Source organism: Nasonia vitripennis, chromosome 2, assembly GCF_009193385.2.
Source record: "Nasonia vitripennis strain AsymCx chromosome 2, Nvit_psr_1.1, whole genome shotgun sequence".
Lineage (NCBI taxonomy): Eukaryota > Metazoa > Arthropoda > Insecta > Hymenoptera > Pteromalidae > Nasonia > Nasonia vitripennis.
This window is the reverse complement of record NC_045758.1, coordinates 10,777,670-10,803,747: the sequence shown is the minus strand read 5'-3', so window position 1 is coordinate 10,803,747 and position 26,078 is coordinate 10,777,670. Positions and strand designations below refer to the sequence as shown.

Genomic DNA, 26,078 nt, shown 5'->3' with positions numbered 1-26,078 from the left:
CGAGAATCGAGTATACTATTGGACGGAGATTAGGATGTGGCGGAGGCGCGCCGCGCATGCGCTCACTGCCGGGGCTTTAAATTTTTGTGGAAGTATTACTTATTAATGATGAACGGGAGTTTTTTTTCAACGGTGGATCGTTATATGAGGTGTATAATTGATGAGCAGATCAGCAGGTATTTTAATTACTGATGAGGGAACGAGTTATGCTGGTTCTGCTGTGATACAAAAAGTCGTATACGGCTGTGAGATGCCGTGGAATGTTTGAAGATGACGATGGGAGAAAATAAAATTTGCAGTGCTTACAAGGGAAATTAAATTGAGCCAAGTTGTTTTACTCTCTTGTACGTACGATTATTAACTGATCCATGATTGTCTATGCGCATACTTAATCCAATTATGTGATGATTATAAATTGGCTAGACATACCTCTTTTAACTTACAACTATAATACTAACGGTTAACTACAGTATAATATGATAAATACATGAATCATGATACTATTATTATTTTTTTTTTAATTTTTACTTTGTAGCTAATTTTTATTTTTAATTGTATATAGTGTGTCAATATATTATGTAAAAAAAATCTTTTTAACTTATGCTTTAAAAACGATAATTCTGTGGTAAATATAGAATAGCATCGAGGAGATCAACAATGTGGACAACAATAGTAAATTATATATTTTTTGCGAAAAAAAGCGCCGTTACTCATTAGCGGTCTTAAACTGAACTTTCGAAGAGATTGCCGGGAGGGGTATATTGTATCCCTAACCTGAAAGCTCGTTTAAAATTTTGTGAGTATTTGTTTTAAAAAGTAGAATATTAATAAAATTATACTTTTTGTATTTTTGTTATTTGAGTAGCGCTGCTAGTAAAGATTTCATTATACGGTCGATTACTAATTATATTGATTACTAAATTTTATTCTATTTTTCCATCCCCATAGAGGTTAGATTTTGGAATAATGTCAGCTGAAGAAGAAAAACAACCGGAACTTCGAGTAGGACCTGATCCTGACGCTGTTTATCCAATTAAAGTTCAATATTGCGGAAATTGTTCCCTTCCCATCGAGGTAAATTTTTCCACAAAAAGTTATTAATCCGATGCAATGTCATTGACTTGAAAGACAATGACACCAACACAGCTCTATCTCTGCTCCGCATACTTTAGATAATTTCTAAAGGATTGTTTGATTACAAATACATGTGTTATACTTTTTTTAGTACTGCGAATATTACCCAGACTATCCTAAGTGCAAAGAATGGCTAGAAAAGAATTTGCCGTCTGAATTTGAAAAAGTAAAACTAGGTAACTACCCAATATTTTACATCAGCGTTTGCCTGCTTTAAATAAGTATCAAAAAATCTTTATTAAGATTATAATTTTAAAATCTTTTATAGTGGATGATGCAAACATAGAAGCTGGAGGTACTGAAGATGAAAAGAAACGACAAAAACGAGGTGGAAAGGGTATGCTCAAGACAAAGAAGAAGGAAGAGGTACAAAAATTGGTCACAGTTTCCAGAGCTCCGAGAGGAAAGAAAAAATCTGTGACAGTTGTCACAGGACTCAGTACCTTTGGTGAGCCAAAATGACGTTTTTATTAATTATCTTAACATGATTAGCAACTGTTGATTAATAAATATTTCAATTGTGCTACATTATAGTTTGTTCTATGGAATAACTTTTTAACTTGTTAGATGAATATTTAAATAATATTTCAATTTACTGTTTAGACATCGACTTGAAAGTAGCAGCAAAGTTTTTTGGTAGCAAATTTGCTTGCGGATCAAGTGTAACTGGAGAGGATGAGATTGTGATACAGGGTGATGTAAAAGATGATTTGTTTGATGTGATTCCTGAAAAATGGCCACAGGTAATATTAACAAAAGATCAGTCTTAATTTTTGTTGATTTTAAATAAAGAATTGTAATAAATTATTTTTTGTTGTCTTAGATTGATGAGGATTCGATAGATGATCTGGGAGATCAGAAGAGATAATGGGTTGATGAAAATTATCTACGCACAAGACTATTTAAAACAATATTGTACTGATGGATGTTTATTATAAACAAATGTATATAAAAACGAGGTAAAAGTGTAACGTTTTTTTCAAAAGGTATACTCCTCAGTCAGCACTTTGCTCTTCCTCGTCCAAATGTTCTGCAATAACTTTTAGTAAAGCTTCAAACTGTTCTTCGGTCAATCGATCTTCACTGTCCTCAATTATCTGAAAAACATCCAGATTATTTTACATTACATAAATGAATATGAAATATTTAAAAATCATGAAATAAATGAACAATTTTATAAACATAAATGTGTTTAAAATTTTACCAATTGCAATTCAAGTGCATTCTTTGGACACTGATTTAACAAAGTCAACTTTTCACACTTTGTTAATTTGAATGGTTCTAATGCTTGGAGAAATGAATTAATTTTTTCTGGACTTTGCTTTTTGCAAGGAGTATCTTCCAAATATCTGATTGTCTGATACGTGATGGTTGCCAACTGATTCAGTGCTTTTTGTTTTTTATTTGACTTTATACTCTGAAGGATATCTAATACTTCATAATTACTAAGATAAGCCGAACACTCCTTCAATCTATAATAAAGAAAATCAATGTTATTTCTTGTTTAGATAAATTTTTATTTCAAATACTGAATTATATTTACTTACACTTCCATTTTACCCGATTAGATTTTAATTTTGTGTTGATGTATTCTGAACTCTGTAACTAATCAATATTATTGTCAAAATTAGCAATGTGAATATTTATTTCAACTATATAAACAATAGTAAACAATGAGCTTTTTCCTTTTAACCTCACTTATTACAAAGCGATTAATTATGTACAGAATTGAACGCAAATAAAATACTTCAGAGAGTCGTGAAACTTTGATAAACAATATAATAACGTAAATTATTGTATTCGTATACGCTATGTATAAGTACGACCGACAGCGCCACTTTGGAGAACTCCAAAACCAATATTAATACGATAAATATTGCATATTTTAGAACAAGCTAGAGAATGTTTAGTATATTTAGGAGACTCTTACCTAGCGTATAGCATAACACACAAGCACTTCATTGACAGCGCTGGGACTAGAACTGTTTCAACATGACGGTCGGTAGCATAATGGCATCACGGCAATGTGCAGTGCAAGTAGGCACCTACTTTTATATATATATATATATACCTATACCTACCAATATTGGTAGGCTACCATACACTATACTATCTACACAGTACACACGCGCCACGCGGTGAGCGCTCGGCGCATGCGTGGTTCGGCCAAGTCAAGGCGCGAAGCAGAAACAGGAAAGAAAAGAGACCACAGACCAGGAGCACGAAGAAGATATGCGCCCGCGAGTTTTGTATGAACTTAACCTCGTTTACCAAAGAAACATACATAAACATTGCAAATATATATTGTAGTACTAACATTATCACTGTTTAAATAAACCAACCGAATGAACACACATCAATGAGATATCCTCCAAGCGGTAACCATTATTATTAATTCTTTCACTTTCTGCACGTCGTGTAACTAATATACCACTATGTTCTCTAATTCTTGGTAAAATACCTTCTTTCCAGTTAATACGTTTTTTGTTTAAAAAAAACCACATCAAAATGATTGATCAAAATATTATTGTGATGTGCTTTTTGGTATGCCTAGCGGTAGTATTTAATTTTTCATTGCATCGCATTGAGGAGGGTCATGTTGGAGTTTATTTTCGAGTAAGTTAAAATAGCCATTCCTTATTTGCACTACTGACGTCACTATGTGAGTCGAATATTTTAAAACATGTTTCATGTACATTCCCAGGGTGGAGCACTGCTGCCTCAAGTTAGCAGTCCAGGTTTCCATATGATGATACCGCTTTTAACAACCTTCAGGGCTGTTCAAGTAACTTTGCAAACTGATGAAGTCAAAAATGTTCCTTGTGGAACTAGCGGAGGTGTCATGATCTATTTTGATCGTATTGAAGTTGTAAATATTCTAAATGCTAATAGTGGTATGTATATTAAAATCTATCAGTACCTCCTTCACATAAATGTAATAACATTAATTGTTGTTTTTCACAGTGTACAATATGGTTAGGAACTATACAGCAGACTACGACAGATCTTTGATATTCAACAAAGTTCACCACGAGTTAAATCAATTTTGCTCAGTCCATACTTTGCACGAGGTTTATATTGATTTATTTGATCAAATCGATGAGAACCTTAAGACTGCTTTGCAAAGAGATTTAAATGAAATGGCTCCGGGCCTGAGCATCTTAGCAGTAAGAGTAACCAAACCTAAGATTCCTGAGACAATCCGGAAAAATTATGAACTAATGTAAGTAAACAATTTCTCTTAAATTCTATCATTCTTATTTTTGCATATCTAAGAACAATTTATACATTTTAGGGAGGCAGAAAAGACTAAACTGTTGATTTCTACGCAGCATCAGAAAGTAGTTGAAAAAGATGCTGAGACTGACAGAAAGAAGGCAATTATTGAAGCTGAGAAAGAAGCTCAAGTAGCTAAAATTCAGTACAATCAAAAAATCATGGAGAAAGAATCACTCCAGCGTATGGCAGCGATCGAAGATGAAATGCATTTAGCTAGAGAAAAAAGTCGTTCGGATGCTGATTATTACCAAATGGCAAGACAAGCTGAAGCTAACAAATTATTACTGTCAAAGGAGTATTTGGAACTAGAAAAATACAAATCATTGTCACAAAATGCTAAAGTGTACTATGGACAGGATATACCAAAAATGTTTTCATTAGGAGGGTGCTCAAATGATGCAAATTTAGGATCTTCTATCAACCGAGTCACCAGCGAAAAAGATGAAAATTATAATGAATAATTTATTCAAAAGATTTCGACTGAATTGAAATATTCCCATATTTTGTAGGTAACCGATGATTGATTTGCAAGCGTTGATATGCACATCGATGACCTTTAGCTATTAAATCATTTTAATCTAAGACAAGTTTGATATATGCTTGAAATTATTTTATTGTACTCGTTATTTATTAACGATTGTGAGAAACTTTGTTATTTATAGTTTTTTAGTATTGTAAATTGTACAGCTTTTGAATACAAGCCTACAATATACTTAATTATTATAAATACAACCTAATATTTATTATACTTCACGATGGTGTTTAAGAATAAAGTGGCAAGATTAGTATGCTTGCTGATATGGTTTTGTAACTCTAAAACAGTCTTTACAATGAATCTTCACAATCCTATCTGAATTGCTCATTTCTCTATCAATTTTCATATTTTATTTTCACTTATCTTATTTATACGTATTATTTAATAAATAAATACTAAGTTTTAGTAATAGGAATATGTTATGGCAGCAATTTTAATCTCTTTTCTGCTAGAGAAAAAACTAGATCTGGTAACTTTGCTTGTCAGTTGCAGTAACTTAACGCATTTGCGTCATCTTCGTTGCACTTTGGCAATTTGGTTTATGACAACGTATACTTGCCTGCTGATCTGTCAAAAGTTTTAACTTCAAAGTTATTATTCGAAAACGACAAGTGTTGAACAATAGAAATCTACAAAATGACGGCTGTAAGTAACACCAAATACTTATTCTTGCTTTAGAACAAAAGGCAAATCAGTGTTTGTTATCTTAAGTTTGAGGTTATAAAATTATCTGTTTATTAAACTTGCCTGTACTGTTTTATTGAATCTTTAGATAGAATGTAATATTAGTCATAAGCTTATAATCATGATTCCTCATAATTTATATATAATTTTTTAGGATTTAAAGAAGTTCTTACATGGCCTACTCAATCGAGTTGAAGGATTGCACAGTATTTTGATAACAGATAGAGATGGGGTACCAGCTGTATTTGTGGCTAATGAAAAGGCTCCAGAACTAGCAATGAGAGCAAGTTTTTTGTCTACTTTTGGAATGGCTACTGATCAAGGAAGTAAGCTTGGTCTTGGAAAAAATAATACTATCATCTGCATGTACAGCAGTTACCAGGTATATAAAATGAGATTATCTTAAATTCTAAAGCCTAAGTAACAAATCACAACTAATTTATTTGTTTTGTAACACATAGGTAGTACAAATGAACAAGCTACCTCTAGTAGTGAGCTTTATTGCTAGTCATGATTGCAATACTGGACATATTCTGGATTTAGAGAAGAAAATCGACCCTGTGCTCTGTCAACTAAAAAATGCTGTTGCGGATGCCTGATGGTTACCCGTAGTTCACTATGGATGATAATTAATGCAACATCACTAAAAAAGTGTATTGTGATAAAAGACTTGGATATTGCTGTGCAATATTACTCATCCAGTAATGCAAGAAGAAACAGCACCAATGTTTTGTTTGAGACAAATTTTCTTGTCTGGCAGTGCAAAATTTACAAGGAAGGAAGTCTGATGTTGAGACAAAATCTATGATAATAATTAAAAGTAACTGTTTGTACATTATTTTTAAAAACATATGATATATTTAACGTTTTTTTTTGCTTTATAAATTTTGCATACACATGATAATTGATATTAATGGAAAGAATTTAGAAAAATATTACGGATATACTTGTAGCAAAAAGTAAGCGCATTGTGCTCTGACCATGGCTCTCTGTAAATACAAAAGTTTGATGGATAATCTCAAAATATAGTTAATCACAGCTCGTACAGCAAAGTCTTGCCCTCGAGACCGTTAAGTATATTTTGAGCGGCCGCGAGCGCCATGTCGTTTCGGGTTTCCACAGTTTGACTGCCCATGTGTGGGATGATCACTGTAAATAAAAGTATTAATTCAATAGTCTTTTATGGTAACCAAATGGATAAATACTATATAATACAAGCTATACACAAATAAACGGTAAAATACGTGTTTTAAAGTGTATCTCTCATAAATTTTCTCATCCCTATTTATTGCAGTGATTGAATAAGTATTCGTGCTCACCGGCGTTGGGAAGTTTCAAGAGTTCGTGGCCGACGGGAAGTGGTTCTGGCTCGGTGACATCGAGACCAGCGGCGAAGATCGTCTGGTTTTTCAATGCCCTAACGAGAGCATCTGTATCGACGGTTTTACCTCTCCCGATGTTCACGAAGACGGAAGTCTTTCTCATTTTCTTGAAAGCATCATCGCTGAACATTTTGTCGGTTTCCGGAGTCAGAGGCACGCAAGAAATCACAAAGTCGCTCTCCTTCAAGAGGGTGTCCAGGTTTACAAATTCAGCACCAAGATCATCACCTACAGCGCAAAACGAAAGTTTTAGTTCATCGTTGTACCTTTGCTGTCCGCCTCTGAGATTTCTAATACTTGCCGGCTTTCTTCCTTGAATGACCGGTGTAGAAGAACTTTTTAATCTCGAAGGGCTTCAGTCTCTTGACGATTTCCTCGCCAATGTTGCCGAGACCAACGATTCCAACGGTTTTGTTGCGCAAATCGTGGCCCAACAGCCACTGGAATCCATTTTCGACTTTTCCTCTGCGAATGTTGTGTCAATAGATCAGCGCTTTCATTTTCAATTTAAACGAAATTTGGCATAAGCTCGAAGCAAGACTCACTGTTCTAGTAGCAGTCGACCCTCATGAGCGCGCCTGGCTGCACCCAATAGCAGGAAAACCGCGGTTTCGGCGACTGCTCCCGACAAGACCTTCGGCGCATGTCCGACTTTGATGCCGCGCTTCTTTATTTCCTGGATGTTCATGTGGTCATAGCCGGCCGACGGTGTCGAGATTATCTTCAGCTTGCTTCCTGCAATAATATTTTTTGTTGTTTAATTATCGAAGTTTTTTTTCACAATCATAGAAATGGGATATTTTTACCCGCAGCGTTGAGAAAATCTGTGTCGATATGGAGCTTTCCCAGAAGAGCGTCATATTCGGGCAAAACTTTCAAAACTTCGGCTTCTGTAGGCCAGTTGGGCTTTAATATTGTTACATCGCACCTGTGAAGAAAATATCATTAAGTCTTTTATTTTGCACGACGCAGTTATTGTAGGTCCAAAAAGCATTTCTGTCATAGCGTCTTAATTTCAAAATATAGAGTCACTTCTACGACTTCATCGTCTCAGATTACAAAAAAATGAGCAATATAGTACGCAACAAATGACATGTTTTCGCTCAGCCAATAACTATACCTCTAAATCGGCTGTAATCTTGAGAACAGCGTTTACACACACCTGATAGTAGATATTTAACCCACACAGATTAACAAACTAAATTCAAGCTGTACAATCGTTCAAAGTATAATATTATGTTAATCGGAATGGAAAAATAAAATTTAAAAAAAGGAAACGCACTTTGTCTTCAATAAATCGACGGCGACTTGCGGCGTGTCATTGTGTGCAACCAAAACTCGTGGCTTTCCACTCATGTTGATGTTAGCAGCTTGGTCGGCAACTGACGTACAAAACCATTGGGTGCGAAAACGCAGATAGTGAGAAACACACAGCTTCATTCTCTTATATAACAATGCCGGAGATTTCTCGCGCAGGCGCGTGTGCATTAGTTGTATTTCAAATGGCTTTTGATAAGGCAGCTGCTCGTTTTATCAGCAGTGGTGATGGCGGTGCGTAAAAAAAACCACTAGAAATTATGAGATATCGGCGGTTCGATTGTTAAGATGTGGATACAAATGCAGCGAAAATGGCTTGCATATATGTACAAATCCAGAAAAAAGCGGACACCTTTGGGGGTCTGAGTGAAAGAAATTGAAATTTGGGGTTCCTTAGGCAACCCATAACCCGAAAAACCTTGGGTTCCTGCGATTTCAAAATACTTATTTTTTGGCCGGGCAGTTTAAATTCTCTTATGGGAATTTAACATGGGAAAAATAAACGAAAATTAGCCACGGTTCAACTTTACCCACTCAGTTTCTGAAGGCGCTATCCAAAAATGTGTATTATTAAGATCGAAGTATTAGAAGAGAGCTTTAATTTGAGTGCTGATGAGTTAAAAAAAATCGGCTAGGTAAAAAGTTGTCTAGACTTAAAAATAGCGAAAAATTGGATTTTTTACGAAAATCAGCGATTAAATCTCTTTTCTTCTAATTTAGCTTTCAAGAATCATATTAAACATTTTATCGGTATATATATATATATATATATATATATATATATATATATATATATATATATACAATTAAAAGGTTGATCTAAATTTTAAAAGCGAGAGTAGAAGAAATAGTATATTGTGTATCAAAAGCGTAAATTGGGCTTTTTTAGGCCGAGTGTAGAGTACGAGTCACAGGCAAGGGCGTTTACGAGCCGCAGACGAGTACTGCAACCACACGAGGCCAAAAAGCCCGCTTAGCCCTTGGTGCACACCATATTTTTTGTAACACATGTATTGATTTTCGCGTTTCAAACTGCACTTGTTGAATTTCTTGTGAGTTTAGAAGATTTGCCAACGAATTGTGTAGCGGGCGCAAAAATACTCTTCTCCCGATAACAGCGGGCGCAAAAGTACTTTTGCGCCCGCTGGCCGGAAAACGACTACTTTTGTCCCTAATGCGTTACAAAAAGATCTTTATAGAACAGTGTGGCTAAAATCCGCTGTTAAGTCACGCTTATCTGTGACTAAAGTAGTCCTTTTTTGCACCGTGTTTATCACACTCGCTACGCTCGTGCTCTAATCTTGAAATATATTTCGTTTAGAGACGAATACGTTACTCAAGCTCGGAGACAATTCGTCAGCTGCCGTAGCCTAATCAGTTCTGACTGGAAAACTGTCGCTAGGTCTGAGCAGAGGTGACCACATGAGCGTCTTCGCACACTAAAAAGGGTGGGAGAGTGAATTTGCGTATAAGACTTTCTGCTCTACGCGCGATCGTGTACGCGGCGTGAACACTTACTATTGGCAATTGCTGGTTTGTTTTCATCATATGCTGTGATAGATTTTGGCTACTGTTTTTGCACAGTCACGTTTGGAAACTCACAGTGATTCCTCTTTTTTAAATTGATAATAAAGGGAAGTAGGTTTGAGATAAATCGCAAAGACAGTTATTTTTATATATAAATATGTCATGATTAATAATAATTTAAAAATACACGATCAGAAGAACTTTTTGTGTTACATAAGAGAAAGTAAGATGGATTGCCATAATGAGATAGAAGCAGCATAGATCTATGTATTATCAAATCGTCAATTGCAAAAATCATCTTCTATTGATCTTAATTGGAAAAATGTTCATCAGAAGCGGTTTCCTTTATGGCAATGTTATTATTATAGAGATGATGATAAAGTTCTTTGTTTGCTGCATACGGCGTGTCACTGCGGTGTAATGCAGTTTTAACGCTTCAGTCCTCAGCTATCCTACACTATAGGGACTTATACTCCGCATTGTCTTTTTGCTCCCATTTTTTTCTAGAGCTTGTAAGTTACGGTCGCTGCGATTTCGAATCAAACTGTGTATAGTCTGGGGAAAAAACGCCTATACACCGGCCTTATATATTTTACGAGATTATGACACGCATGCGACTTCTTTCCGTTCATGTTCCGTTGATGGATTCATACTGGCGGTACATTTCTATGAGTGATGTATAACACGTACGCAACTTGGTTTATTTTAAAACCATTCAAACAGTCAATTCTCGTAGTCGTCGTGTAATGTACTATCGCACTTATTACTTATGTAAATCGTCCATATACATCCATGGTTTATCGTTGAAAATAAATTTAGTCCTCGACGTCGATTGACAAATTCCAAAAATATGTGACATGCTCAAAATGTTGTATGCAAAACACGCGCGCTTTACGATATAAGCGTCCCGATGGTGCGGAACTAAGCTGCATTAATGTTACATGCTTCTCGCTTGGCTAAATTAATTGATTATTCGAGTTAAATATTTCCTCTTTTACTTACAGCGAACAGGAGTACATGAGACGGTTGTCGCGGCTCTGAGCTATGCCTCGCGCCGCTACATAAACCGATAAAGTTATCAGTAAGTCATATGATTTAAAGAATTGACTGATGTAGAAGTATAGTGTGCTTGCAGCCCCACATCTCACCTACTGCACCTATACTTAGTATTTAGCTCCTTCAAGATGAAAAGAAATTATCTGCAAAGCTCGACGAACACGACTTCGCGTAGGTATACCTATAGGTATATTATAATGTACAGGAGTGTAAGCTATAAGCTCCGACGTCGGGCGAATAAACGCGAGTCATCACCCGAGAACGTTACGAGTACCAGGCGACTAGAATCGCACTCGAGGTACGCCTTTTGACTCGATCGCATGCGCGCGCGCGCGGGTGTGTGTGTGTGTGTGGGTGTGTATGTGTGTGCTCGTAGATTGCGACTCGTCGACGTCGGAAAAATGTATATAAGTAGTTAGAAGCGTTATGAGGCACGGTATACATTCGACGTGCTTAGACGCTATATAAACTGCGTGTTTGTCTTGCGTGCAGCTGTATATATGCGAGCGCGATAGGCTGCATGCAATATAAGCTGGAAACTCAAGACTATATTAGGAAAATATCAAAAGTCGTAGGAGGAGCTCTGCTCGTCGTTGTTCGCGCGCGCACTGAGCTTGCTGCAGATTATTATCGAACGCGGTATTCTTCGATGAGAGCTTTAAAGCTTGTTCCGGACGTAACCAAGGGCTACTTTTATTAATATTTATTTTACTTGTATTATTTTAGCGAACGTTTCTCCGTTACTTGATTCTTACATGCGTGAATCGACAAGGCGATTCGTGGCTTCAGGCCAGTACGGTTAGAAGTGGTTTATAATAATTCCTATATAGTAGTCCAAATGAAAGTTATACGGCGTGAGTGACGACAAAATAGCAAGAGAATTAAGAAGATCGTCAATAAGCGATGGATGCAGCCCGTTGAGAGGAAGAAGAAATATTTTAATTGGGAGGATAATTCGACAACGCCTGGACATAAAGAAGAGATGCAGAGGACAAAGGCAAGACGTATAGGCGTATCGAAGAATTGATTCTATGCGACTATTTTTCAATGGACCGTCAAATGGATACCTCACAGCGGATTCCAGATAAGGCTAACAGCTTTGGAAAAAAAGCTAACGCTGGATGTAAAGATAAGTACTTGTGCATTTGTTGGACATAGAAATACGCGAAGTTTTTTCGTATGAAATCTTTTGACTCGGGCACATGTGCATTTGAAGTATGGCCATTTTTTAAATTAAATTTATTTGATTATTTATTGGATATTGAGACGTTAATATAGCGTGCCTAATAGATTATCGTATTTGTATTGATAAATTTATTGTCTATTTAGAGAAAGAAGTTAACTAAATTGATTTAAAGTTTTATTTGAATTTTTATCGTTCGTAGTTTAAATAGATAAATAATATAATTTATTGGAAGTTTCATGCAGAAGTATCGGTTGAAATTATAAATGAATAACTTAAAGATTAAAATTTTATAGTAAAACTCGACGAAGAAATGTTGTTTTAAGTGTGCGTGACGTCACAATAGTGCAGTGTTGCTGCGATGCAAAGTTTTAATAAAGATAGCAATTGTTAAACTCAGATTATGAAATTCGTTAATGCAATTAAATGTAGAAGCATATGAAAAATCGGTTTGCGACAGAATGTCTTATGTAAATATGTACTAATTAGTTTTGAATGTTATTGGGAGATAAAGGTAACTTTCGAAGTATTTGAAATTATCGTATCAAGGTGTCAAGTTGTAGAGTGGTAACGTTTTGTTGGGATTTGCGTAATTCGCGCGGTTATCGTTTATTTTTTGAATGGAGAAGATAAGGAAAGACATTAGATATTTTCGGCATGGAAATCAACTCGTTGTTCTTATTTGATATATCTAGAGAGTTAAAATTGCAAATATATTGCGTATTGAATTTTTCTAGGACGAATTTTTTAGCGGCTATTTTTCATTCACGGAGTCACTAATATTCGAACTTGATGTCTGCGAGAACGACGAGGCTACTGGGTACAGCAGTAACGGCATCGCTGTTTGAAGGAATGTGCATTACTTTGCACGTCTAGCAACGATCATCAAGCTATAATTTCTGATTAATAAAGATTTCATAATTTATTTTGAACCTTAATCTAGTCTTGTCCCATACAAAGCTCGTTTAAAAAAGCTTCGAAATTTATTTTTTATATAAATGATGTAAAATGATCAATGCATTATGAATTCGAATATTTATGAGAAAACTGTATGTACAAGTACGCGTGTGATTAATTTTGCGAATAAATAAAAACACAGGTTATTCTCGGTGAACAAGGATATTCTTTTTTTATTGGATGTATAGTAACGGATTTATAGACAGTTGCAATTATTCAAAAACAATAAAAACAAGTATTTTATTTCAGCGCGTATAATCCTCGTTCTACTTAATTTGGACACGACAAGGCTAATTCAAGGTTGTCCCGAATTAAACTTGAATGCTAATCAACGAAAAAATAAATGGCAATATAATAGCAGTTTCCAAAAAAAATGCACTTTGAATTTTAAACAGCTCGAATGATAAGATAGAATTCTCTTTATACGCTTCGAAATCGTTTCTAATTAGTTTTATAGCTTATTAGTTGAAAGTCATCGATAAGAAGTAGTTTTTAAATCTCCCGCCGCTCTCCTTTAATAATACATTAAAAAAATATTTCAATAATACAAAAAACACTATAATATCTCACACAAAAAGTATCTAGGTAATGAAATTTAAAAATTTGCTGAAGGACTGGGAGTGGAATTCGAAGGTTTCGCTCTCAAAGCTGAAACCTAAATGTGAAAGTGCTTTACCAGCTATACTTTTCCGAAGTATACGTTTGCTGTATGACTGCATGCGTATTTCTATAGACTACACGCTATATATAATTCTAGCTACATGTGATGATGAATATACGTATAAAGATTATGCATAGACTCGCGCGTTCACGTCACTCACGCCGCTCACTGCTCACATATACCTATAGCGGCGTTCCGCGCAAATCGCAATACTTATCATTTGCTGTTGGCATCCGTGGACCTTTCAAAGCACAACGGGTATGAAGATAATTCGACTGAATTCCTAAGGCTCGTGTTTATTATTTACGATTAAAGAATAAGTCGCATGAAGGCTGACGAAAAGGTGAGCGAATCGACTCGTGATTTATTCGTATAGCAATTTGAACTTGAGGTGTCAAACGAGGGTAAATAGAGCGGATGTCCTAGAAGTTTGAGGTTATATCGTGTAACTTCAAACATTATGTCATTACTAAATTTACTCGGAATCTAAACCAGTGCGCGTTGAAATTCGTTCGATGTATTTTTATTCTGAAGGAAATTATTCTTGTTCATTTTAGCATAAAGATGCGTGTATCACTTCAAAGGCTGTTCATCCCACTGCTGGCTAGTTTTTCATTAACAGGCGCTGCAGTTGTACTGCTGTATTTTGTAAATAAAAAGGTAAATAATTCATTTTCGATTCTGTGTATTTAAACAAATTTCAATCGTCCATAATACACTATTCCTGTCACTAAAAATCATCTATTTGTAGAAAAATGTCGAAGAACAAAACATCAGAAGAAAGAGAGTTGAACAAAACTCTGTGGAAGTTGTTGTTCCTCGTCAATTTGTTCCTGTAATCATTGGAAGAGGCGGTACAGTGATTCAAAGTATTCAAGAGAGCACTAATACTAAAATTAGGTTTAGAGAAGAAAGTGATGTGGATTTACTTGAACGAATATGCATCATCATTGGAAGTCTAGAAAATATCAAGCTGGCAGAAGAAAGGATCAAGGTCATATTAGATAATCAGCCGATAATTGAAACATACGAAACATGGGTTCCACAAAGGTCCATTGCTAAAATGACTGAAAGAGGGGGAGAGATACTTAACCACATACAGAACTCATCGAATGCAAAAATAATTTTAGAAAGTTCCCATAATGTTGCTGACTCAGGTACAGTATACATAGTACATATACAAAAGTTGAATTTTTATAACGGTTGTTTTGTAATAATAAATCTGTAAACAGATGCCAAGAAGAGAGTCATTATAAAGGGCACAGCAGAACAAATTGCTAATGCTCTTTTGCAAATTGAAGATAAAATAAGAGAGGATAAAGATGCAAAGGCAAAAGCTGAGTCGAGCACACTGGCCAGAGTTCCTAGAATTAAAACTTCACCTCCACCACAAGCTATTACACCGGACAACAGTCCAAAAGATTCAAATTATTCAAAAGAAATATTTGGTAGCCAAGGTGAGCCAAATGCAACAACATTCACATCACTGAAAATAATATTAGAGAAAACACTAATTTTATTTTCAATTTTCCAATTTCAGCCAATGAAGGCCTCATGGAAGTATTTGTTTGTTCAGTGGAAAACCCAAGCCAATTTTACATCCAGGTTATTGGTCCTACCAATGCCAAACTAGATCCACTGGTAAAAGACATGACTGATTATTATGAATCCGAAGAAAACCGAGAAATGCACGCCTTGACAAATGTTGGTAACAGTAGGGATTCTTGTATCCTGTCATTCTTACAATCGAATTTTTTCATATTTAGTTTTCACTTTTGTAGATTACCGTGGGTCAAATGGTGGCAGCCAAATTTTCCATTGATAATAAATGGTACAGAGGTGAAATCGTGGCGAAACTTGAAGATCAGCTGTGCGAGGTGTACTTCGTTGATTTCGGTGACCAAGACAAGGTAGCAGAGAAAGATATTTTTGAATTACGCACAGACTTCCTGAGCCTCAGAGTTCAGGCTATCGAGTGCTGCCTGGCGGGCGTCAAACCTCGGTGAGTTTTTAAATAAATTTTCTAAATTTTCTTTATTCTCTCTAACAAATAATTTTGAAAAATATATACTCTTAAGCGTTAAGTTATGCGATTCCACGTTCAGAAATGCTCAAATGTATTTACGATTCAATCAGTCGCGTTGTTCAGTATCCTGGTAAAAAAATAGATTTACATATGTACAATCAATTGCTTAATTCGCTGTCGTTCATACTGGATCGCGAGCTTCCCATTCCAGCCTCGCAGACTTCGTTGAACAACTCGGGATTGACCTGCTCCATCATTTTCCACGCAAAGTTTTTGGTAATGCTCATGGCGTTCTCTTCGCAGTAAGCTAGACCGGCTCTCTTGAGAATGTCACAACCGTATTCGTCTGCCAGCAACAAGCGGGATGCCACGTTTTCGGGTGTTATCGTCTCGGTCAAGCTTCTCTCGCAGTGTTCCTTCAATCCTGAAATAAACAAAGCCATTAGCGGAGCCAATTTATTTTTACGAGCTCGTTGTCCATCATACATGATTTGCGTAGAATCGTACCTTGTAACCGAAATCGTATCGCCAGAGCAAGCATCTGAGGCGCTAATTGATCCAAATTATCGACGTGGTCCGTGTAAATGTAACGCAACAACGCTTCTACAACCTCTCTCGATAAGTCCATCAATTCTAATTCGTACTTAATCTAGACAGAAACAACAATAAATGGCACTTGTATGTAGAACAGTCGTCAATCACACGAATCGTATATTGTGTATTTATGCAATTCGAAAAAAGGGTCAGTGCTGTATTTAGTCTCTCTCTTGGGTTCGATAAAACATGGTATACGTTTTTATTTAGTTAATGATATACAGTCCACAGCTTGTGAAGTATTATATGGCACCATATACAGCTTTAGTATATTAGCTTATCGTTACAACATACAGTTCCCTCGGAGTTAAGAAGCGCTATGCGAGTATAGTGTATTATATGTATATAGGCACTAAGTAAGCAGAGGGTGTGAATGACTTGGCCGTTATATTCCGCGCTCACAGCTCAAGGTGGTCGGAACGAATGGCCTCGTCGATTTCAAACTGTTAAACCAGAGACAAAACCGTGCATTCGAAAGGTGAGAACAAAAAGGAAGTGCGAAATCAAAACCCAAGCACACTCAAGAATCGCGTTGGATCAGCGCTTCCTTATCTCCATTGAGACGTACGTCGGCGTTATTGTTGTCATTCGGGTGATCGTTCTCCTGCTCCTCCACTTTTTCATCCTGTACCGTTGGCTCGATCGTTCGGATCATGCTCGCGAGGACGTCGCTGCGGGCCGCTATCACGCAGCTGTGCACCGGGATCTCCGACGTCTTTTTCTCGTCCTCCATCGAGCAAACGAGTTTCGTGTCCGCGATCTGAGGATGTTTCAGCAATTTCGCCATGTCCTGCGAAAACAAGACAGTTTCATGCGTGGAATTGCTTGAGCTTTTTTTCATTACTATAGACAAAAGCAAGTATGCAAATGGAAGCGATAACAGCGCCGTTGACACGGATATTCGGTGCTAAATTAATTTCGTTGAAAGCCGAGATAGAGAGAGGGATATAAATCTAATCGCGCGATTTTGAGATTTCGATGCGCACCTAGAGATTATAGGAAAGCTTTGAGAAAGCTCCACGGCCGCGAGTCTGGATCAAACCGGCTTTTAATTCTATAATGGCCGCAATAAACATCGCGAAGCCGACGACGGTAATAATGGCACGCGCAGGTATACATCATTGTACGCATATAGATCTCGCGAAGGAAATTGAAATGCCGCACCTGTGACAAGCTGTGCTTCTCGCTCTCGCACTGTATGATCTGTATCTTGACCATGACGCGCAGCTCGCCGTTGTTCTTGAGGTGCCGCTCGACGATCGACAGGTCCCTGTAGCCGAGGGATATTATGTCGGAGCTCGAGCGCAGCTCCAGAATCGTCCGGCTGACGTTGCAGTATTCCCAGTAGTTCACGTCAGCGTTGAAAACCGCGAACTGAAAGCGAATCTTCGCCTGCTCCACTTCCTCCACGTTGCAGTTCAAGATGTTCAGGCATAGCACCACGGGGTTGGTTATTCTCTTTCCTGAAATTTCACGATTTCCAGTTTAATTTTCAAACGATTGACGCTTATATGCGCGAAGCGCTCGCACCGGCGAGTAGCAGCCCCCGCGGTTATTGCCACTTCTCCCGCGTCGTCATTTTCAATAATGAACCGGCCGCGACGCGTCATCCTCGCGATGGCTTTTCGCGTTATTAACCCCCTTCAGAAGCTCGATCAAGCGATCTCCCCGTTGAAAAATGCGCAATATCGGCATACCTTCGGGGCCCTTCCAAAATCTGATGGACAGGTTCCACGAGCTGTGGATGCCGTTGACGTTCAGGTCGAAGCTCGGGCTGTCGAAGCTGTACTTCTTGGAGATGGTCTTCTTGTAGTGCGGTATCGGCCAGGTGTACTTGAAGATCACGTCCGAGACCGTCGGCACCAGTAGTTCCATCTTAGTAGTTGTAGTTGCTGCAGCGATTAAACTTGGATTCTCCCTTGTATCGCCGGCAGCATGTCTGCAGCAGTTTGGGTATGCATACATCAATAACAAAGCGCACGTGCACGTAAGAGAGTTTATAAATACAAGTTCGATGCTCGAGATTAGACTGTATGTGTGTACCGGAGCCCGGAGGATTTTAAGGCTGCAATTTGCACTTGCGGAACTCCGTTATTCTCCGCGAGTCCTATCGAGCAGCCCAGATCTAGCTCTGCACGTTGTATAATTGCGGGCGAAGCGTTTAGCAGATCGTTATTGCGGTTTTGGCTTTATACATAAGCTTTTATAGGATGTATGCATAGAGTGTATGCTTCTGTGTGTTCAGTGTCTCGAATCGAAAGCGTCTGCCAAAGATCAAAGCGCATCGACTCGCGAGGCTCGAAAACAAAAACGAAAGATCAAAGAATAATCTAGCCGAGACGCTAACTCTCGGGAGCGTCCGAATTAGGCTCTATGATACTATAGGTACACACAACGAGAAAGCTTTTGCAATAATCAATCGAGCGCGTTGTTACAGCGCGACCTACTGTATAAGGGAGTCAAAAGCAAGCTAATTACTTTCTCGCGCGCCTTTGTATGCACACATTACAGCGCATAGTTGCACGGGATTTGCGCGAGACGTCGCCGGGATTTATTCCGCGATAGTATAAAGCTCGTGTAAATTGCAGAGCCTGATGTCTTATATTAAATAAGATTATATTATATTATACTAGATGCTTCAACTAAAATTATGCAACCCGTATATCATATACACTTCTCGGGTCGGTGTCCCGCATGACAGATCGTTACTTCACACAGCGACGGTCGAAAATTTTTTCCTCCTCTATTCTTCAGCGAGATACAATAGAGCTACGCTTGAAGTATAAGAACGTCGCGCGAAAGAATAGCTCCGATAGGGGAAATTGTCTATTTTCATGTACAACCTACTCCACGGGCGATAAACGAGCGGCTTAATTTGACTCGAGCTCGTCTCCCGCCCTACTCGTATACAATTATGACCGCCACCGAATTTTTCAGATAAGATTTCAGCAAAGGCACTTGAGCCGAAAAATTTCCGATTGATGCTTGGAGAAAGACACTGCTACACATATCGCGTGCGTATATAAGCTCATAGGGGCATAGCGTATAGAACTGGGTCGCGGTTACACGCGGAGATCGAATCGACTGCAGCGCAAACAGACTCGTTGGGATAATCGCTGTCTAATTGATACTGGGCGAAACTCTCGCTATACACAGCTCTATACGATGTGTACGCGTGGATAACACACAGCGTTTATACCTACGTACCTTTACACGCGAATAAAGACGCAGCGCGAAATAGCTCTTCCTCGTATATTTTGATCTGTCTGATGACTCCGCGCGGCGTGAACGTGCACGCTATGGCGCGAGGAAGCGGTGCAATTTTAGTAATTTGTTGTCCTCGTGCGCAAGTTTTATCAAAGCTCGAGCTGCGAGTAAAATCGTGTATGGGCCATGATGCATATTTTATATGTATATATATGGGTGAGTCATACTGCAGCTCGCGACCGATGCGTATCGCTGCACGAATACGTAATTTTGCACGTTGTGTGCATCGCGTCGCGTTCTGCGACAGACTGTGCGGATTTTAGTATTTTGTTTTCCCGCGCCGGATTTTAATTCGTCATTCGCGCTTAATTCGCGCCCGCGTTATCGCGCGAAGTAAATCGTTGTATTTGCATAATTCCCCGTAAATATACCCGGCAGTCGGGTACATAATATACGGTGAGTGTAGATTGATGTGAGAGAAAGCGGAAAGAGCCTATGCGCCACCTACATTCGCTAGTCAGAGATATAGAGACCATATAGATAGACAAAAAGTTGCTGCTAATATACGAGAGCGGGACAGTAAAATCTTATCGCCGGCTTAAATAATAATTTCGCTCAATGCTATTGTGTACCGCGCTCACGTATAGTATCATAACGCGAAAGATTCGTGGTAAACAATGCGCGCCACCGCTTGAAAATTTCTACGCAAGAAACACTATTCGTTTCAAGGAGACTACGCGGTAAAACGTAATCGTAAACTCGATTACGACAAAAACGAGCCTCATACACTCGAATCGTATCGCCTGTAAAACAAAAACAATAGACCTCACGACCGCGCCGAAAAAGTGTCTTTTCCGCAATGACTATGGCATGTATATATCTGTGTATTATATCGTGGGACATTTTGTAACGAGCCAGTGCTCATAACCCAACCGAGATCGAGATCTATACCTCTTTCTCGTCGCGGTTTCCGAAAAACGACGGGAGATAGTGAAAGTGCGTCGCGATATTACATCTCACCGCAATGAGCTGCAACGAGCGGTCCATTAGCTAGACGCCGCTTGTAAAGTTCTATTTTCATTCGCGAGCGTCGACACGCCGTACTGCAGCATTATGCTTGCGGTGAACGTTTCACGCGAGAAGTGTATGCGCAGGTATGAGATTGATCGGCCCGACTGGAGAGCTATGGGAAGATAGCGAGAGGATCGGGATTTAATGAGCGGAATGATCGCTTTGCCGTTTATAGTATTTTATTGTGTTGGGAGTTCAGAGAGAGAGAGAGCGAGAGAGAGAGAGAGAGAGAGAGAGAGAGAGAGAGAGATTTTCCGTTTGTTTCATGCGTGAATGCGATTTTTCGGAGTAATTTCAGCTAGTAAGGATACATGTTGCGATGGGAGCTAATGACTGACGGGTTCGTTAAACGGATGCGTGAGCCTAGCTCAAAAATGATTATCTAAGAGAATATAATTACATCGTTGTTTATCGTCGGAGGCATATCGATTTGGAAATCTTATCGCGATGGCCGAGCGAGAAATAGCGCGTTGGGAGATACGGTTCTATTTTTCGCATATTATATTCAATATATTATCAAAAGGCAACGTGACAATTTTCAAAGTTTTATAGAAAGTAAAGACAATATACATACGACGTAAAACGAACTCCAGATCAGCCCAAAACACTCATCACATGCTGCCACACAGTCCCAACGAATCTCTCTCGCTCCCAAATCTTCAGCAGCGAATCTTCTCAATAAAGAAGTCCAAACACTGTGATCTGCGTACAGCCGTGAAAATCTAAAATCCACCAGCAAAACTGCAGCGCGAGAGACGAATCGGCGCGACGCACGTCCGCGACCGAAGTGGCCGTCGAGACGCGAGCGAAGAAAACGTTCGACGTCCGATAGCAGCAGCAGCAGCAACAGCACAAAAGTCGACGGTTTCTCACGCGCTACGTCGCACACACTAGACTGCCGCGACTATTCCTCTCGTGTGTTCGTACTCGCACACAGGCGGCTACACTCTCGACTCCCTCTCTATGCCATTTATAAAACGGAATAAACGTTGCTGCCGCCGCGATGCGAGAAACAGGCTATACACTTTGTGTGTGTGTGTATGTCGTACGCAAACACACTGCAGCAGTGGCCCTCGTGAAAATAATGCGTTTTCCGAGTTGGCTTGTTTACGGTGCTTCGCTCTCGCCCCCTTGTTTTTTCTTTCGGGATAATTTCGAGCAGAAAAGCGGGCAGAAGGTTGTGCTGTATATACGAAAATCGTTGAGCCGAGAGACTTATCTCGCGAGGTTCGTGCTCGTCTAGCTACCGATCGCTTATCGGATGAGATCGTTTTAGGATAGCCGCGATGATATCGAGGCTGATAAAAAGCGCGGATTTTATTGGACTAATGCGATGTGTACGCGCTATGTAATACACACGAGTGCCAGCTTATAACGAGCGATTCCTCGCGTTGGACGAGCGCCAGGCGCAATTTCCTGCGCACGTGAATTATCAGCGCGTTGTTCGTGAAAATCTTCGGATTTTCTTCAACTGCGTCAGTCCAATAAGTCAGACGTTTTACGAGGAGTTTTCCATACGATCCCGTTGAATTGCGTCTGCGTTTTTTTCGAAAGGTCGTCCAGGAGACGAATTCACGCGCGGCATAATGAGTTCCAACTGCGCGTGCACGTCCCGTTCTTAATTATCTTAATTATAAAACTCGCGGACGTAATCGAATGAATGAAGCCGATTCTGCTCGCCAGCTGATACGCGCCATTTATATACGTATATACATATACCAATATCTGTGAACGAGAATTAGCTCTGCGCGGAAAAACCAGAGTTTAACAAGACAGCTCTCTGTTTTCGCCAGCGATTATCGCCTCGTTATTACCCGAACCCGATCATAACAATACTGACATCAGCGAACCGAAACTTTCCTTACGCCAACCTACTCCCTCATCCGAATCCCGCATCCGACGTCGAGGTCGTTATTCGGTCGAAGAGCCTCGTCGTCCTCGGGTCACTGTTCCGTCAGCCCTATGCAGTTCATACAGCGCAAGCCGAGTAAAACTAGCCGTCGCTCTCGCGTTTTGGCACTTGCTCGCGCGCAGTTTAGCCGGGATATTTATCGACGTCGTTCACCCTCTTGTCACTGCTGCACGCGCTGCGCTTCGCTGAAATATGCATGTGCATATCTCGTGCGACACTTGTGCCAAATACTGCACTTCGCGCGCGAAAACAGAAATAACGATAACACAAAACGCGCGCAGCTATCCTCGCTGGCGCCGCATTGTTCGCGCGGATATATGACGCCTCGCGCGTAAGCGTTTATTATAGAGTCGACGGCGGTTATTCAAATTTCAAGGATCAGGCTCGCGTAGCACTGCTGCGACGATGTTGTTTCAACGGCGAAAATTCGCGATCTTTTTTCCAGATCCGGCGAGTGGAGCGGAGAGTCGACGGAGGCTTTCGGCCAGCTCTGCGCTCTGGCGAACTGGCAGCCGCGCGTTGCCAAGATCAGAGGATACAAGGAGCGACCTGTGGGCTTGGGTCCTAGCAGACGGGAAGGCTCGCCCATTCCCTGCATCGAGCTCTACGATCATCGCGACGATCAGGTGAGCCGTTTGGATATAAGTAGAAACATGCGTCGAAGTCGTTAGACTATTACGACTGTGTTGTGTGCGGTTTGGAAAGTTTCGGCGGCTAAACAAAAAGCGCGGCCGGACTTTTTCAATCGATTTTGACACTTATTACCTCTGTGTGATTGCTGAGTCTTTTTTGAGATTTATAACCGGCGTACGTTTTCTGAATTACAGCTCATCAACATCGGCAAGGAGCTGATAAAACTGGAGCTGGCGGTCGCCGAGAACGAGCCCTGGTCAGCGGCGAGCTCGACGCTCTCATTGTCTCGCCGAGCCAAGAGTCCGGAAACGTCGCCCGCCAACGGCACCGGCCTGAGCAGCGGGAGCAACAACAGCGTCATCGAGGAGATCGACTTGACCGCGGAAACACCGCAGAAGCCGAAGGTATATAACGTTTGTCTATAGAATCGCCGTTGTCTCGTTGTATATATACTGCAGGTACACAACGAAGAGAAGTGAATTAAATGGAGACTGCATTTCGCGCCTCTAGCCGATTTCCCGCGAGACTGGCTCCGATATCGAGTCGCTTCTTTTTGCCTGGCGCGAGTATAATCGTGTCGCGCTTTCTCGGAAATCCTAGTAATCACTCGCGGCGACACCGGCGCTGATACTTCACCTCGACGATGATGCTTTTTGCCGCTTTTCTTTCCGAACATCGACTCGGAGTTTTACGTAAGCGCTCGTTTATTTTCCCTCTGATATGCTATAGAGGTATTGATTCGGAAATTTTCTTTTCCATCTTCGCACGCGTGTACGTATACACGTACTTGTATATTTTCTAAATCTTCGCATCTCTGCTTCCAGCCGCAGAACATCGAGGTCATCGATCTGACGAGCCCGTCAAAGGACTCGAGACGCAACAACAAGAACGTCAACTCGTCGCGTAGTTTACTCGACAGCGAGCGCGGCTCCCAGCTGACGAATAATGGTAAGCCTCGCGGCAAACCCCTGCCAGCCAACCCCTTCAAGCGAGAGAGCCAACAGGCGACGCGCAACATTGTTCCGGCCGGGTACGAGGACAGCGACGAATCCGACATGGAGTACTACTAGTACTCGAGTTTGAACTTTGCATCAAGAGTGCTGAGATTGGGATCTTTCTTTTGTGACACGACGTCGACGAGAAAGTTTCGGATAGAAGATCGCTGTCTCGATGTTCTCGCTGCGAAGATTCTCGAGAGCAACGACACTTCGCGCATAGAGCGCAATCTTCCTTTTTTTAGTTATTAGTATTTCTTTCTAAGGTTTCTTTTTTGCGTTTTTTTATCAACTGCGCGAAAGCAGGTGGTTGTATCAGTCGTTTTAGAGATGCTATAAGTCAATTCTGCAATGTTTGCTCGGAAAGTTTCTAGAACTTTGGCGGATTTGGGTAGAAATAACGTTGAGAAACCTATAACACTAAATGAGTCTTTATGTTCGATTGTTTGCTTTTCCTTAAACTCGTTGCCTATGAGCTCGTTTAAATAACTGATTCAGTGCTTCAATGCTCTGATTTTTGTTGGGCAAAAGATTTGCCTCCTACTGGAGAGTTATTGGTTAGTTATACATTTTAAGAATCGGCACGTATTTCTAAGATCGTTGTTTTTTTGTCTTGCTATGTTATTGGCGGGCGAAGTGCTAGGAGAATTTTCAAAACGACAATATTTAAACGTTAATAAAATCATGCCTTAAGATTTACAAATTACCCGATGAAAAACGGACTAACAATATACATTTTATGAGTATCTTTATAGGCTTCCTTAACACTTAAGCATATATTGCGACTGGTTCGCTGTGTAGACTGTTGTTAGAATATAGGTAAAACGCTGTGAAGGTTTCAGTGCGACTTAACATTAATCTAACAAACCTTAATTTTTCACTGTGCCAATGCCGATGTACGATGTTTTAGTTATTCACGTCAGATCTGATCGCTATGTTGACTCCGGAAAAGAGCATGAAAGACAAAAGTTGTCTAGCTTTTCTTTTGAAAAAAATGCATTTTAAGTTTTTCTCTACGTTTGATTTATTTTTTACTTGTTTTGCAATGCAAGCATTTTTAATTTACTTTCAAATGGCCATTTATTTTACTTTTGCTCATTGATTATTATAACTATTAATTAAAAAAAAGTTTTAATTTACTTATGAGTATTAACAGTTCGTGCGATGATATATGTGATTCAAGTAAAGGCTGTACAAGCTGTATATCAAGCGTCTGCGATGCTGAACAATTGACATAAATATACATATATTTTTAAAACATACATGTACATATACAATCACTATATATTTTTATAAAAACTTAGTAATGTGCGTGTAACAAGAATAACAGGCAGTCGATTGACCGATTCATTGTACCAGCACGATTAAACGCCACAAATAATTACCGAAGATGCGAGCAAAAAGCGCGAAGAAATCGCTCGCGTGTGCTAGGTGCCCTCATACTCGGCATGGATTTTTCTCCAAGATTTTCTATATCCATTGTAAAATTAACGAGCGTGACATGAAAAATCGAGAGAACCTCGTTACTTTCCGATGTCAAGCTATAAAACGTTTATTCTCATAGGAAATAACTTATATCCACGTCGAGTAATTCCAGTTTTATACGTTCGACAAACTGTATACTTCTTGAAAATAATTGTGAACAAAAGATTGAACTCCAAAATAAAAATTTTCGACCAACGCAAAACCGCCTGTACACTCTTCTTTTCCATCCATCAATCTTCGGAGTAAACTTAGATCATATCGTGCACGCGGAAAAAGAGATGCAGCGGCTGGCCTTTTTGTGCGGAGATCGTGATCGGAAGTAAATTGTAGAGGGAGTGAAAGAGACGGCTTAAGAAAAAAGCCTCGGTGACATCTCTCTCTAGCTTAGCTGCCATCACGCAAGAGTTGATCCACGGCGGTGAACGCGTAATTGACTGTCG

The 26,078-nt window shown here is 39.5% G+C and overlaps 7 protein-coding genes across 20 annotated transcripts in view; 4 read left to right on the top strand and 3 right to left on the bottom strand.

Moving 5' to 3' along the window:
* Positions 1–215: 215 nt before the first annotated feature.
* Denr (density-regulated protein) lies at positions 216–2,321 on the top strand. 2 transcript variants are annotated; one of them, XM_032596316.1, is made up of 7 exons: positions 216–344; positions 636–796; positions 949–1,074; positions 1,226–1,310; positions 1,403–1,582; positions 1,738–1,877; positions 1,958–2,321. In XM_032596316.1, the coding sequence occupies exons 3-7, from the start codon at positions 967–969 to the stop codon at positions 2,000–2,002; spliced, it is 558 nt and encodes a 185-aa protein (XP_032452207.1). In that variant the 5' UTR covers positions 216–344; positions 636–796; positions 949–966; the 3' UTR covers positions 2,003–2,321. The 2 variants fall into 2 exon arrangements, with proteins under 2 accessions (XP_032452207.1, NP_001136338.1); NM_001142866.1 differs by lacking the exon at positions 216–344 and having other exon boundaries at positions 730–796.
* On the bottom strand, positions 2,034–5,956 carry Crcp (CGRP receptor component). 6 transcript variants are annotated; one of them, XM_031922478.2, is made up of 4 exons: positions 3,065–3,272; positions 2,682–2,733; positions 2,339–2,606; positions 2,034–2,231 (listed from the first exon to the last, which is right to left on the bottom strand). In XM_031922478.2, the coding sequence occupies exons 2-4, from the start codon at positions 2,687–2,689 to the stop codon at positions 2,130–2,132; spliced, it is 378 nt and encodes a 125-aa protein (XP_031778338.1). In that variant the 5' UTR covers positions 2,690–2,733; positions 3,065–3,272; the 3' UTR covers positions 2,034–2,129. The 6 variants fall into 6 exon arrangements, with proteins under 6 accessions (XP_031778338.1, NP_001136339.1, XP_032452210.1 ...); NM_001142867.1 differs by having other exon boundaries at positions 2,682–2,739; positions 3,065–3,146; XM_032596319.1 differs by lacking the exon at positions 3,065–3,272 and adding an exon at positions 2,828–3,037.
* Positions 3,261–5,232, top strand: LOC103317223 (erlin-1). The gene is made up of 5 exons (XM_031922670.2): positions 3,261–3,512; positions 3,607–3,750; positions 3,839–4,028; positions 4,099–4,357; positions 4,430–5,232. The coding sequence occupies exons 2-5, from the start codon at positions 3,643–3,645 to the stop codon at positions 4,872–4,874; spliced, it is 1,002 nt and encodes a 333-aa protein (XP_031778530.1). The 5' UTR covers positions 3,261–3,512; positions 3,607–3,642; the 3' UTR covers positions 4,875–5,232.
* LOC100120415 (ragulator complex protein LAMTOR3-A) lies at positions 5,431–6,889 on the top strand. Its single transcript, XM_001607755.5, has 3 exons — positions 5,431–5,593; positions 5,787–6,014; positions 6,094–6,889. Exons 1-3 carry the CDS (start codon positions 5,585–5,587, stop codon positions 6,229–6,231), a joined length of 375 nt encoding a protein of 124 aa, XP_001607805.1. The 5' UTR covers positions 5,431–5,584; the 3' UTR covers positions 6,232–6,889.
* Positions 6,468–11,204, bottom strand: LOC100123676 (glyoxylate reductase/hydroxypyruvate reductase-like). Of its 3 annotated transcripts, XM_031922498.2 has the most exons (7): positions 11,007–11,204; positions 10,861–10,915; positions 7,821–7,942; positions 7,560–7,749; positions 7,316–7,479; positions 6,952–7,242; positions 6,468–6,781 (listed from the first exon to the last, which is right to left on the bottom strand). In XM_031922498.2, exons 2-7 carry the CDS (start codon positions 10,875–10,877, stop codon positions 6,666–6,668), a joined length of 900 nt encoding a protein of 299 aa, XP_031778358.1. In that variant the 5' UTR covers positions 10,878–10,915; positions 11,007–11,204; the 3' UTR covers positions 6,468–6,665. The 3 variants fall into 3 exon arrangements, with proteins under 3 accessions (XP_031778358.1, XP_032452227.1, NP_001127792.1); XM_032596336.1 differs by having other exon boundaries at positions 10,861–11,204; NM_001134320.1 differs by lacking the exons at positions 10,861–10,915; positions 11,007–11,204 and adding an exon at positions 8,297–8,405 and having other exon boundaries at positions 6,476–6,781.
* Positions 11,165–25,840, top strand: LOC100680148 (tudor and KH domain-containing protein homolog). 3 transcript variants are annotated; one of them, XM_031922666.2, is made up of 10 exons: positions 11,216–11,553; positions 11,641–14,058; positions 14,273–14,375; positions 14,467–14,872; positions 14,948–15,172; positions 15,256–15,419; positions 15,497–15,717; positions 22,971–23,151; positions 23,353–23,562; positions 23,983–25,840. In XM_031922666.2, the coding sequence occupies exons 3-10, from the start codon at positions 14,280–14,282 to the stop codon at positions 24,226–24,228; spliced, it is 1,749 nt and encodes a 582-aa protein (XP_031778526.1). In that variant the 5' UTR covers positions 11,216–11,553; positions 11,641–14,058; positions 14,273–14,279; the 3' UTR covers positions 24,229–25,840. The 3 variants fall into 3 exon arrangements, with proteins under 3 accessions (XP_032452616.1, XP_031778526.1, XP_031778527.1); XM_032596725.1 differs by lacking the exon at positions 11,216–11,553 and adding an exon at positions 11,165–11,212 and having other exon boundaries at positions 11,641–14,375; XM_031922667.2 differs by lacking the exon at positions 23,983–25,840 and adding an exon at positions 23,669–23,827 and having other exon boundaries at positions 11,641–14,375.
* Positions 15,731–26,078, bottom strand: part of LOC100187593 (BTB/POZ domain protein) — a 15,754-nt gene continuing 5,406 nt past the window's right edge. Inside the window, exons 1-6 of one of the 4 annotated variants that reach the window (XM_008214180.4) lie at positions 21,188–21,928; positions 18,033–18,274; positions 17,500–17,798; positions 16,904–17,125; positions 16,249–16,390; positions 15,731–16,165 (exon numbers count right to left, since the gene is read on the bottom strand). In XM_008214180.4, coding sequence (XP_008212402.1) covers positions 15,900–16,165; positions 16,249–16,390; positions 16,904–17,125; positions 17,500–17,798; positions 18,033–18,210 — 1,107 coding nt within the window. In that variant the 5' untranslated portion in view covers positions 18,211–18,274; positions 21,188–21,928 and the 3' untranslated portion in view covers positions 15,731–15,899. Of the gene's footprint in view, positions 16,166–16,248; positions 16,391–16,903; positions 17,126–17,499; positions 17,799–18,032; positions 18,275–19,542; positions 19,699–21,187; positions 21,929–26,078 lie in introns of those variants that run through there. The other 3 variants (XM_031922510.2, XM_031922509.1, NM_001134319.1) reach the window with 3 other exon arrangements.

Excerpts from the sequence above, each read along its gene's own strand:
- Denr (XM_032596316.1), top strand. The coding sequence starts at position 967 with ATGTCAGCTGAAGAAGAAAAACAACCGGAACTTCGAGTAGGACCTGAT. Across the intron at positions 1,075-1,225 it reads ATTGTTCCCTTCCCATCGAG|TACTGCGAATATTACCCAGA; the intron begins GTAAATTTTTCC and ends TACTTTTTTTAG. Across the intron at positions 1,878-1,957 it reads TTCCTGAAAAATGGCCACAG|ATTGATGAGGATTCGATAGA; the intron begins GTAATATTAACA and ends TTGTTGTCTTAG.
- LOC103317223 (XM_031922670.2), top strand. The coding sequence starts at position 3,643 with ATGATTGATCAAAATATTATTGTGATGTGCTTTTTGGTATGCCTAGCG. Across the intron at positions 4,029-4,098 it reads TATTCTAAATGCTAATAGTG|TGTACAATATGGTTAGGAAC; the intron begins GTATGTATATTA and ends TGTTTTTCACAG. Across the intron at positions 4,358-4,429 it reads CGGAAAAATTATGAACTAAT|GGAGGCAGAAAAGACTAAAC; the intron begins GTAAGTAAACAA and ends TATACATTTTAG.
- Crcp (XM_032596318.1), bottom strand. Across the intron at positions 2,232-2,338 it reads ATGCACTTGAATTGCAATTG|ATAATTGAGGACAGTGAAGA; the intron begins GTAAAATTTTAA and ends GATGTTTTTCAG.
- LOC100120415 (XM_001607755.5), top strand. Across the intron at positions 6,015-6,093 it reads GCATGTACAGCAGTTACCAG|GTAGTACAAATGAACAAGCT; the intron begins GTATATAAAATG and ends TGTAACACATAG.
- LOC100123676 (NM_001134320.1), bottom strand. The coding sequence starts at position 8,370 with ATGAGTGGAAAGCCACGAGTTTTGGTTGCACACAATGACACGCCGCAA. Across the intron at positions 7,943-8,296 it reads GTCGATTTATTGAAGACAAA|GTGCGATGTAACAATATTAA; the intron begins GTGCGTTTCCTT and ends TTTTCTTCACAG. Across the intron at positions 7,750-7,820 it reads AGATTTTCTCAACGCTGCGG|GAAGCAAGCTGAAGATAATC; the intron begins GTAAAAATATCC and ends ATATTATTGCAG.
- LOC100680148 (XM_032596725.1), top strand. The coding sequence starts at position 14,280 with ATGCGTGTATCACTTCAAAGGCTGTTCATCCCACTGCTGGCTAGTTTT. Across the intron at positions 15,420-15,496 it reads AAATGCACGCCTTGACAAAT|ATTACCGTGGGTCAAATGGT; the intron begins GTTGGTAACAGT and ends TCACTTTTGTAG. Across the intron at positions 15,718-22,970 it reads CTGGCGGGCGTCAAACCTCG|ATCCGGCGAGTGGAGCGGAG; the intron begins GTGAGTTTTTAA and ends TCTTTTTTCCAG.